Source organism: Mesoplodon mirus (assembly GCF_964341445.2).
Source record: "Mesoplodon mirus genome assembly, chromosome: X".
In the NCBI taxonomy this organism is placed as follows: domain Eukaryota; kingdom Metazoa; phylum Chordata; class Mammalia; order Artiodactyla; family Ziphiidae; genus Mesoplodon; species Mesoplodon mirus.
In genome coordinates this window covers 56,520,879-56,533,643 of record NC_138981.1, presented here as the reverse complement: position 1 = coordinate 56,533,643, position 12,765 = coordinate 56,520,879, and the positions used below count along the sequence as shown (strand labels likewise).

Here is a 12,765-nt window from a genome sequence, read left to right as displayed (position 1 = left end):
GAAGAGTCATTTGAGATCATCCATTCAGAGGAGCAAAAAGAAAAGAGAATGAAAAAGAGTGGAGAGAGTCTATGTGAATTATGGGGTCCATTAAAAGAAAGAATCTATGCATTATTGGAGTCCCAGAAGTCCGAGAAGGAGAAGAATGGAAGAAAGCTTATTTAAAGGAATAATGGCTGAGAACTTCTTAAATCTAGGGATACACTTATGAAGCTAACTATCTCATAATGTCAACCCAAAACAGTCTTCTCCAAGACACATTATGATGAAACAGTCTAAAATCAAAGACAGAAAATTTTAAAAGCAGCCAGAGGGGAAAAAAACCCCTCACATATGAAGGAACCATTATAAGGCTATCAGTAGATTCCTCAGCAGACAACTTGCAGGTCAGGAGAGAGTTGGATGATATATGCAAAATGCTGAAAAAAAAACAAACCTTCCAACCATGAATATTTTACATGGCAAAGTCATCTTTCAGAAATGAAGGAGAGATAAAGACTTTACCAAACAAACAAAAGCTGAGGGAGTTTATCAACACTAGACCTGCCTTTCAAGAATACTGAAAGGAGTTCTTCAAGCTGAATTGAAAGGACACTAATTAGTAAAGCAAAAATATATAAAAAGTATAAAACCTACTGGCAGAGGTAAGTATATAGTGAAATACAGAATACTCTAATACTGCGATATAATGGTGTGTTAATTATGTAACTCTAATATAAACTCATTCTTCTCAAGTGCACATGGAACTTTCTCTAGGATAGATAATAAGTTAGGTCATAAAATAAATGTAAGCAAATGTAAGAAGATTGAAATTGTACCTAGTATTTTTCTGATCACAATGACATGAAACTAGAAATCAATTATAGGAAGAAAACTGGAAAATTTACAAATATGTGGGAAACAACACACTTCTGAACAACCAATGGGTCAAGCAAGAAACCAAAAGGGAGGTCAAAAACTATCTTGAAAGACAAGACAATAGAAAACCAATCAAAACTTATGGGATGCAGAAAAGGCAGTTCTAAGAGGGGAATTTTACAGTGATAAAATTTACATTAGACAAAGATCACAAATAAACGTTCTAATTTAATACCTCAAGAAACTGCAAAAAGAACAAACTCAGCCCAAGGTTTGCAGAAGGAAGGATTTAAAAAAATCAGAGCAGAAATAAGTGAAATAAGTGAAATAGAGACCAGATAAACAATAGAAAGATAAATGAAACTAAGTTGAGTTTTTAAAAAGATAAATAAAACTGAAAACCTTTAGCTGGGCTAATAAATAGAGAAGATGCAAATGTATAAAATCAGAAATGAAAAGGGATACACGGCAGAAATACAAAGGATAATAAGAGACTACTATGAATAATCATATGTCAACAAATTGGAAAACCTAGAAAAATGGATAAATTCCTAGAAATATACAAGCTACCAAGACTGAACATGAAGAAATAGAAAATCTGAACAGACTAATAGTGAGTGAGGAGATTGAATCAGTATTCAGGAGTCTGCCAAAAAAGAAAAGCTCAGGTCCAGATTGTTTCATTGGTGAATTCTACCAAACATTAAAATAAGAATTAATGCCAATTATTCTCAATTCAAAAAATTTGAAAGGAAAGGAACACTCCCAAACTCATTTTATGAGGCCAACATTACCCTGATGCCAAAGCCAGATAAGGACTCAAAAAAAAAAAAAGGAGGAGGAGGAGGAGGAAAGAAAGAAAACTATAAGCCATAGGCCAATATACCTGATGAATATAGAAGCATAAATTCTCCACAAAATACTAGCATACTTAATTAACAGCACTTTAAAAGAGTCATAGACTATAATCAAGTGGAATTTACCCCTGGGATGCAAGGATGTTTCAACATATGCAAATCCAAAAATGTGATACATTAATAGAATGGAAAATAAAAATCTCAATATATGCAGAAAATGCATTTGTCAAAATTCAACATCCTTTCATGACAAACACTCTCAGCAAGTTGGTTATGGAAAGAACAAACTTCAACATTACCAAGACCATATAGGAAAAGCCCACAGCTAACATCATACTTGATGGCCAAAGGTGGACAGCTGTCCTTCTAAGATCAGGAACAAGATAAGGATGCTCATTGTGACCACTCCTATTCAACACAGTACTGGAATCCTAGCCAGAGCAATTGAGCAAGAAACAGAAATAAAACACATCAAAATTAGAAAGGGCTATGAATTTCTGATAATTCTTTATTGGATGCAAGACATTGTTAATTTTACCTTCTTGTATGATGGCCATTTTTTATTGCTATAAATAATGTTCTTGAGCTTGTTTCTGGGGTGCAGGTAAGTTACCCAAGAACAGCTTGATGCTTTCAAGTATTTCCCTTAGGCTTTTTTAGGCAGAAAATGAGTAGGATTTAGTGTAGGGTTAATTTTTCTTCATTAATGGGGCAAAATTTTTCTGTGTACTGTACTCAGTGCCCTATGAATAATTTAATAATCCACTGTGGCTGGTGAGAACAGGAATTCTTCCAGCCACTGTGTGATCTTAGGTAATTGCTTCCTCTAATTCTTTCATGTGATTCTTGCCTCACACATAGGTATTGATTAGTAGGCAGCTAAATTCGTTTTTTTTTTTTAGCATCTTTATTGGAGGATAATTGCTTTACAATGGTGTGTTAGTTTCTGCTTTAGAACAAAGTGAATCAGCTATACATATACATACATCACCATATCTCCTCCCTCTTGTGTCATCCTCCCACCCTCCCTATCCCACCCCTCTAAGTGGTCACAAAGCACCGAGCTGATCTCCCTGTCCTGTGCAGCTGCTTCCCACTAGCAATCTATTTTACATTTGGTAGTGTATATAGGTCCATGCCACTCTCTCACTTCGTCCCAGGTTACCCTTCCCCCTCCCCATGTCCTCAAATCCATTCTCTATATCTGAATATTTATTCCTGTCCTGCCCCAAGGTTCTTCAGAACTTTTTTTTTTAGATTCCATATATATGTGTTAGCATATGGTATTTGTTTTTCTCTTTCTGACTTACTTCACTCTGTATGACAGACTCTAGGTGCATCCACCTCACTACAAATAACTCAATTTCATTTCTTTTTAAGACTGAGGAATATTCCATTGTATATATGTGCCACTTCTTCTTTATCCATTCACCTGTTGATGGACACTTAGGTTGCTTCCATGTCCTGGCTATTGTAAATAGAGCTGCAATGAACATTGTGGTACATGACTCTTTTTTTTTTTCTTTTTGTGGTACATGGGCCTCTCACTGCCGTGACCTCTCCCATTGTGGAGCATAGGCTCTGGAGGCGCAGGCCCAGCAGCCATGGCCCACGGGCCCAGCCGCTCCATGGCACGAGGGATCCTCCCAGACCGGGGCACGAACCCACGCCCCATGCATCGGCAGGCGGACTCCCAATCACTGCGCCACCAGGGAAGCCCGATGACTCTTTTTGAATTATGGTTTTCTCAGGGTATAATATGCCCAGTAGTGTGTTTGCTGGGTCATAAGGTAGTTCTATTTTAAGTTTTTTAAGGAACCTCCATACTGTTCTCCATAGTGGCTGTATCAATTTACATTCCCACCAACAGTGCAGAGGGTTCCATTTTCTCCACACCCTCTCCAGCATTTATTGTTTATAGATTGTTTGATGATGCCCATTCTGACTGGTGTGAGGTGATACCTCATTGTAGTTTTGATTTGCATTTCACTAATGATTAGCGATGTTGAGCATCCTTTCATGTGTTTGTTGGCAATCTGTATATCTTCTTTGGAGAAATGTCTATTTAGGTCTTCTGCCCATTTTTAGATTGGGTTGTTTGTTTTTTTGATATTGAGCTGCATGAGCTGCTTGTATATTTTGGAGATTAATACTCTGTCAGTTGCTTCATTTGCAAATATTTTCTCCCATTCTGAGGGTTGTCTTTTCATCATTTTTATGGTTTCCTTTGCTGTGCAAAAGCTTTTAAGTTTCATTAGGTCCCATTTGTTTATTTTTGTTTTTATTTCCGTTTCTCTAGGCGGTGGGTCAAAAAAGATCTTGCTGTGATTTATGTCAAAGAGTGCTCTGCCTATGTTTTCCTCTAAGAGTTTTAGAGTGTCTGGCCTTACGTTTAGGTGTTTAGTCCATTTTGAGTTTATTTTTGTGTATGGTGTTCTAATTTCATTCTTCTGCATGTAGCTGTCCAGTTTTCCCAGCACCACTTACTGAAGAGGGTGTCTTTTCTCCATTGTATATTCTTTCCTCCTTTATCAAAAATAAGGTGACCATAGGTACGTGGGTTTATCTCTGGGCTTTCTATCCTGTTCCATTGATCTATATTTCTGTTTTTGTGCCAGTACTCTATTGTCTTGATTACTGTAGCTTTGTATTGTAGTCTGAAGTCCGGGAGCCTGATTCCTCCAGCTCCGTTTTTCTTTCTCAAGATTGCTTTGGCTATTGTGTTTCCATACAAATTGTTAATTTTTTTGTTCTAGTTCTGTAAAAAATGCCATTGGTATTTTGATAGGGATTGCATTGAATCTCTAGATTGCTTTGGATAGTGTAGTCATTTTCACAATGTTGATTCTTCCAGTCCAAGAACATGGAATATCTCTCCATCTGTTTTATCATCTTTAATTTCTTTCATCAATGTCTTATAGTTTTCTGGATACAGGTCTTTTGTCTCCATAGGTAGGTTTATTCCTACCTAGGTATTTTATTCTTTTTGTTGCAGTGGTTAATGGGAGTGTTTCCTTAATTTCTATTTCAGATTTTTCATCATTAGTATATAGGAATGCAAGAGATTTCTGTGCATTAATTTTGTATGCTGCTACTTTACCAAATTCATTGATTAGCTCTAGTAGTTTCTGGTGGCATCTTTAGGATTCTCTATGTATAGTGTCATGTCATCTGCAAACTGTGACAGCTTTACATCTTCTTTTCCGATTTGGATTCCTTTTATTTCTTTTTCTTCTCTGATTGCTGTGGCTAAAACTTCCAAAACTATTTTGAATAATAGTGGTGAGAGTGGGCAACGTTGTCTTGTTCTTGATCTTAGCGGAAATGTTTTCAGTTTTTCACCATTGAGGACGATGTTGGCTGTGGTTTTGTCATATATGGCCTTTATTATATTGAGGTAAGTTCTCTCTATGCCTACTTTTTGGAGGGTTTTTATCATAAATGGGTGTTGCATTTTGTTGAAAGCTTTTTCTGCATCTTTTGAGATGATCATATTGTTTTTCTCCTTCAATTTGCTAGTATGGTTTATCACATTGATTGATTTTATGCAGCTAAATTCTTAAAGTGTAGCCCTGTAAGTCTTCAGAGCTCTCTGTGCAGGTATCTACTTTCTGGTACCCTGCCCTGAAAACTCTCTCTTCCTTGTCCTCCTCATACTTGCAACACAGTGTCTTCAGCTAATGGAGACTGCTGGGCTGCTCTGGGTTCTTCTTCCTGTATTATTGCCCAAAGAATCTTTCCAGGCTCTAACATGGAACAGTCATGGGGCTCACCTCACCTCATTTGCTTTTCCTGTTTCTCATGGATCACTGTCCTTAATTGCCAGATTTCAAATGCCTTCAGAATCATTGTTACATTTTTTCTAGTTTTTTAATTGTTTTATGCTGAAGATGTAAATCTAATTTCTTTTGCCGTATTTTGGCTTGAAGAGAAAGTAGCTGTTATGGTCTTTTCAGAGGATACTTTGGCCTTTTATACCAGAATTTTAAATGTGTTTGTTTTCTGGCCCAGCAATTCTAGTCACTCTTCTAGTTGCTGGAGTTACAGCAGTGAACACGATGATATATTTCAGTATAGTATACAATCGAGTGGAGAGACAGACAATAAAAAACTAAATAAATATAGAATACAATATACTATGTTAGAAAGCGATAAGAAAACATGTTAAATATGGACGGGGGATAGGAAGCACTTGGTAGAGGGAAGCATGTCAAAGTGCTGATACATTTGCCTGGAAAGACTCACTGAGAGGGGTATATTTGATCGTTAATCCTACTGGAATCAAGAGTGCAAGCTATATGGATATCTGGAGGAAGAGCACTCCAGGTAGAAAAAACACTCAGTGCAAAGTCCCTGGTGTGTTTGATAAATAGCAAGGAATATTTGTAATAGCTACTATAGTGCCTAAGCAGGTGCTCACAAAATGGTAGCTATTTAGAATATTATTACTAATGGTGTTGGAACCAGAAATATGACCTAAATATATATGACCCCAAAGCTCATCTGCTTGCTACTATGTCATATTCTCTTTTCCATATAATGTGAGACATTGAGACATATACTGCCTTATGATTCTTCTTACCTTGTTCTCTATCATTGTGCAGCTTTTACACAGGCTTGCCTTGTGTTCCCATTCATGTAAGTTTGGTGACTGTGCAATCTATGTTGACTCTTGCCTGATAGAATATTGGGCTGTGACATTTCTCTTTGCACTAATCATTGGGGTTGGTTTCATTATTGCAATGGACACTGGTACCCTTCCTCCATCACCACATATGTGTGTCTTCCCCAAATATTTTCACTCTGCCCAAAAGGTCATTCTCCCCAGGGACAGGAAGATCTTAAGTACATATGAGACATTATATACAAATTCTAATCACAGCTCCTCCCTCACTTATCCAGCACATTTTATATCTTCCAGGGCACTTCGTTTTTGCCCTGTCTTTTTTGAATAACTAATGCATACATGGTATGAAATTTTTAAATATCAAAGTGATATAGGGGTGAAAAATAAGTTTCCTCCATCCTTCCCTTAGCCACTCATTAGTCCTGTCTTGGGACAAACAATGCAACCAGGTGTTTTTTGTTTTTGTTTTTGGTGGGGGGTATCTTTTCAGAAATATTGAATGCATATGGGTGTTTTTTATCATTCTTCACACCTCACCAATACCCATACAATGTACCTTGACTATCCTTTTCACTTGATTCTCACTCACCACACCCTGTGATAGGTGGTGTTCCCCCCAATTTACAGATGAGAAAGCTAAGGCTCAGAGATATGAGATGACCTTTATATGGGTTTTGTTGGCGGAAATAGTGACTTTTTTACAGTTTCCCAGGCAGTAAGTGGGAAATCCAGGACTGATGTTGCAGGTTTTTTAAAGTAATGGTCTAATTTGTTTTATTCAATGATCCATGTATTGGGCAGCATCCCATCTAATAAATAGAAGGGTGCTCTCCTGATGTTGCAGTTTTTGTCTGCATTCTTTCCTCCACACTGAGAAGTACCAGGTCCTGCACCTCAAACGTGATAGGAGATCTCTAAACACTTGCTGGTAGCTAGAGTGATTAAGAAAATCCCCACAATTCCTTTAATCATATTAGAATTGCTATGGCAGAATTTAGGTGTAATGCTGATGGGCATCAACTGGTAGTTAGCATTAGGGATATAAAAAGTTGATCTTTCTAATTATTTTCTGGAAATATTCCCCCTCTACAGATTTATTCAGGTCCACCTGAGGAAAGTACTGCACCTCCAGTTCCTCCACCTCGAGTGACAGCAAGAAGGCACAAACCAATCACAATTTCGAAGCGCTTGCTGAGGGAAAGGACAGTTTTCTATACTTCTTCCCTGGATGAAAGTGAAGGTCAGTACTGAAGTTTACCCTTAGCTTCTTAATAGTGATTGGAGACAAAGAGGCTATTGAAAGGAAGACATGGAGGCATAACCATCTTTTCTGAAAAGTTAGACGTTTTCTGGGTCCTGGGCCAGGCAAGCCAAGGTTTGTAAAATTTGTACTCAGAGAGTGAATTATTCTTTTGGCAGTGGATAGGACAGAGATGAACCTGTAAAATCAGCTACCATTTTCCCTTAGCAGACCAGTGAAGGATACAAGGTGTTCTTAGATCTGTACCACAGTACATTGAGATGGGTGAGCAATGTGTTTTCTGAATGTTCTGAGATTTTAAATACAAATAGAGAACTGATGGCTGAATGGGAGTTTCTAGTGCTTGTCCCTTCACAGTAATATGAATTCAAACAACCATCCATGCATGAAAACCCCTTCATGAAAGCTATGGAATCCAGATGAGAGGTCAGAGCACCTGGGTTGAGTACAGAAATAAGAAAAGGTACAATGCAGATGCTAGAAAGGACATTTTCATATTACCCACGTCACCTTTTCCCCAAGCTCACACAGTGTAGTTCAGGGAGAAATCCCCTCCACATGGAGGAAGGAGAGTGAGATGAGCACCCAACTTTACCTTGGACCCCAGCAACAGACCCACCCCAATAAACCCCAGCACCAACCCATCTCCCATTTTTCCAGACTCCAGGCCAGCCTCCACCAACCCATGCTCCAGACCTGCCCCAGCACTATGCCATTCTCTGCAGCCCCAGGCTCCAGGCCTGCCCCTGAAGACCCAGAATCCAGGCCCATTACATGCCAAGCTGGCCCCTGTGGCTCTAGTCTCCAGGATGTAACCACAGCTCAGCGTCCAGTCCAGCCTCCTGTGGATCCAGCCTCCAGGTCTGCCTCAGTGCCAGGCTACCCCCTGGACCCAGGCTTCAAGCTCTCCCCTGTAGATCCAGGATGAAATCTTGCCCATCTACTGACCGACGTACCAGACCAACCTACCCAAGGATTCCAGCAGCAAGCCCACTTCTGGAGCCTGCCAGGTGGCCTAACCAGAATCTCTGGTTGTTCTGCCTGATCAAAGGCTTTCCTTGCCAAAGCCAGGAAGATGTGCCTGCTTCTTCAAATAGGTAAACACCCACTCAAGGCCACAAGGATCAGGAATAATCATGGAAACTTAACACCACCAAAGGAACAAAATAAAGCACGATGAACTGATCCTAATGAAATGGAGATCTATGAACTGTCTGAAAAGGAATTCCAAATAATCATCTTAAAGAAGCTCAGTGAGCTACAAGAGAACTCAGACAACTAAACAAAATCAGGAAAATAATACATGAGAAGTTCAAGAAAGTTATAGAAATCATAAAAGAAGAGAACCAAAAAGAAATTCTGGAGCTTAAGAACACAATGAGTGCATTGAAAAATTCAGTAGAGAGCTTCAACATCAAACTCAAACAAGCAGAAGAAAGAATCAGTGCAGTCAGACAGGTCACTTAAAATTATCCAGTCAGAGGAACAGAAAGAAAAAAGATTGTAAAAGTGAAGAAAACCTAAGAGACATATGGGACACCGTATACAAACCAATATACACATATGGGAGTCTCAGAAGGAGCACAGAAAGAGAAAGGGGCACAAAGCTTATTTAAAGAAATAATGACAGAAAAATTCCTAAATCTGGAGAAGGAAATGAACATCTGGAAACATGAAGCCCAAAGAAACCCAAATAAGTTAAACATAAAGAGACTTTAACCAAGACACATTGTTATAGAATTCTCAAAATTCCAAGACAAAGAGAATTTTGAATGCAGCAAGAAAAAAGCAAATTGTCAAATAAAAGGAAATCCCCATAATACTGTGAGCAGGTTTCCCAGCAGAAACCTTGCAGGCCAGGAGAGAATGGGTTGATATATTCAAAATACTGAAAGGAAAAAAACTGCCAACCAGGAATACTATACTGGGCAAAGCAGTCCTTCAGAAATGAAGGAGAGATAAAACGAAGGAGTTGACTACCACTAGACTTGGTTTAAAATAAATGTTAAAAGATATCATACTAAGTGATGTAAGCCAGAGAGTGAAAGACAAATATCATATGAAATCGCTTATATGTGGCATCTAACAAAAAACGATACAAATGAATCTATATACAAAACTGAAATAGACCCACAGACATAGAAAACAAACTTATGGTTACCAAAGGGGAAAGTGGGTGAGGGATAAATTGGGAGGTCGGAATTAACACATATACACTACTATATATAAAATAGATAGCCAATAAGGACCTACTGTATAACACAGGGAAATATACTCAATATTTTTAATAATAACCTATAAGGGAAAAGGATCTGAAAAAGAGTATATATATATATATATATATATATATATATATATATATAACTGAATCACTGTACTATATATATAACTGAATCACTGTGCTGTACTCTTGAAAATAACAGGACATTGTAAATCAACTGTACTTCAATTAAATAAATAAATAAGACATGCTAAAAGAGGGTATTCAAGTTGAAATAAATGGACAGTAACAACATGAAAACATATGAAAGTATAAAACAAATTAGTAAACATATTATAGCCCAATTCAGAATATTCTAATACTGTAATAGTGATGTGTAAACCACTTGTAATTCTAGTATGAAAGTGAAAATACAAAAGTATTAAAAATAACTATAGCTACAATAATTTGTTAATGGATACACAATCTAAACAGTTATAAATGATGACATCAATAACATAAAATGTAGGGGTAGGAGTCGTTAAAATTATATTTATTACAAAAAACTGACAAAAGATAACAAGTGTTGACAAGAATGTGGAGAAAAGGGAACTCTTGTACACTGTTGGTGGTAATGTAAATTAGTACAGTCATTATGGAAAGCTGTGAGTAGGTTTCTCAAAAAATTAAAAATAAACTACTGGGCTTCCCTGGTGGTGCAGTGGTTGAGGGTTCACCTGCCGATGCAGGGGACACGGGTTCATGCCCCAGTCGGGGAGGATCCCACATGCCACAGAGCGGCTGGGCCCGTGGGCCATGGCCACTGAGCCTGCACGTCTGGAGCCTGTGCTCCGCAACGGGAGAGGCCACAACAGTGAGAGGCCTGCGTACCACAAAAAATAAAATAAATAAAAATAAAATAAACTACCATATAGAGTTGTCAACTGCCTGGCTGAGTGTTCAAGGCATACTCAAACACTGATACAGAGCCCCTTTGCAAACACTGGGAGTCATATTGGTTCTTAGGCAATCTCTGTCTAATCATTAGCTGACCACAAGGCTAACTAAGCAGTGTCTTTAGTGGCCACACTCAACAAAGAATACAGATTTAACATAAATGGATGAAGAAGTCAGTAAACAAACTAACAATAATAACTAAATAAACAGCAACAACAACAAACCTTGGGGAGAAGAGAGAATCTGAATTTCAGAGTTGCTATATTACTTAAACTGTCCAGCTTTCAATAAAAGAATTATGAGATATCTAAAGAAACAAGAAAGAAACAAGCATATCTAAAGAAACAAACATATCTAAAGAAACAAGAAAGCATGACCCATACACAGGAAAAAAAAAACAAAAAGCAATCAAGTAATTGCTACCACATAACCCAGCAACTCCACTCTTAAGTATGTACCCAAGAGAAATGACAACACAGCTTCACAAAGACTTACATTTGAGTATTTATAGCAGCTTTTTTTCATATCAGCCAAAAACTGTGAGCAACCTAAATGCTCATCAACTGATGAATGAACAAAAAAATTGTGGTATATGCATACAATGGAGTACTACTCAACAACACATAGGAATGAACTACTGATACATGCATCATCCCCATCCTCCAGGTATATCAGGTTCTTTCAGGACCTCAAGCATGCCCTAATAATCCAGGCCTTTGCACCTGCTATCCCCTTTACTGGACACTCCCTCGGCACCTTCACATGGCTGGGTCATTCTTATGCTTCAGGTCTCAGATAAATGCCACCTCCTCCAAAAGGCCCTCCTTAACCACACCCAAAGTGGCTCTCCTTGGTTGTTTGCCTCTGCCCCTAGTTTGTTTCACTCATACCACTTATTAACAGTTCTTCATATTTTGTGATCTTGTTACTTCTTTTTGGTTGCCCACAGAATAAAAGTTACCAACAGTGTCAATGAAAAAATATAAACTACCATATGATCCAGTAATTCCACTTCTGGGAATATATCCAAAGGAAATGAAATTAGTATCTCGAAAAGATATCTGCACTCTCATGTTCATTGCAGCATTATTTACAATAGCTAAGATATGGAAGTACCAAAGTGTTCATCAACAGATGAATGGATAAAGAAAATGTGAGAGATACATAGACACACACCCAGAAACACACACAGGCACGCGCACACACACAACAAAAAATGGAATATTATTCAGCCTTAGGTACAAAAGAAGGAAAACTTGTAATTTGTGACAACATGGATGAACCTGAAGGACCTTATGCTAAGTGAGATGAGATAAGGGCAGAGAGATAAATGCTGCATGATTTCACTTATATGTGGAATCTAAAAAAGTCAAACTCATAGAAGCATAAAGTAGGAGGGTGGCTGCCAGGGACTTAGTGGAGAGTGAAATGGGGAGGTGTTTGATCAAAGGGTACAAAGGTTCAGTTATTCAGGATGAATATGTTCTGGAGATATGATACAACATTGTGAAGTTAATAATGCTATATTGTATACTTGAAGTTTGTGAAAAGAGTAGATCTTAAATATTCTTACCACAAAAAATTGAAAACTATGTGAGGTGATGGACATGTTAATTAGATTGATTGTGGTACTCATTTTACAATGTATTCATATATCAAAACATCACATTGTATACCTTAAATATATACAATTTTTATTTGTCAATTATATCCCAGTAAAGCTGGTGAGAAAATCAGCTCACATGGATTAAGTACCATGCTAGGTGGAATTAAGACAGTCCCTGGCCTCAAGGAGTTTATAGGCTAAATGGAGATAGATAGGTAGATAGATAGATAGATGTAGATAGATAGATAGATAGTTGATAGATAGATAAACAAATAAATGCCATTTAGTTGAATAATTGCTTAGTATGGATCCTGCACTCATTCTAAATGGGCCTCTCTCCTCACTACTCTGTTGAGACCTTTTTTGTCAAGATTACCAACAATCTCCATGTGCCACTCC

General features: G+C 37.9%; 1 protein-coding gene across 4 annotated transcripts in view; it reads left to right on the top strand.

Moving 5' to 3' along the window:
• OPHN1 (oligophrenin 1) overlaps window positions 1-12,765 on the top strand; it is a 627,727-nt gene that overhangs the window by 580,801 nt on the left and 34,161 nt on the right. For all 4 annotated transcript variants that reach the window (XM_082609561.1, XM_082609562.1, XM_082609559.1 and 1 more), the window contains one exon: window positions 7,435-7,582. In XM_082609561.1, the coding sequence (XP_082465687.1) occupies window positions 7,435-7,582 (148 nt within the window). The remainder of the gene's footprint in view (window positions 1-7,434; window positions 7,583-12,765) is intronic.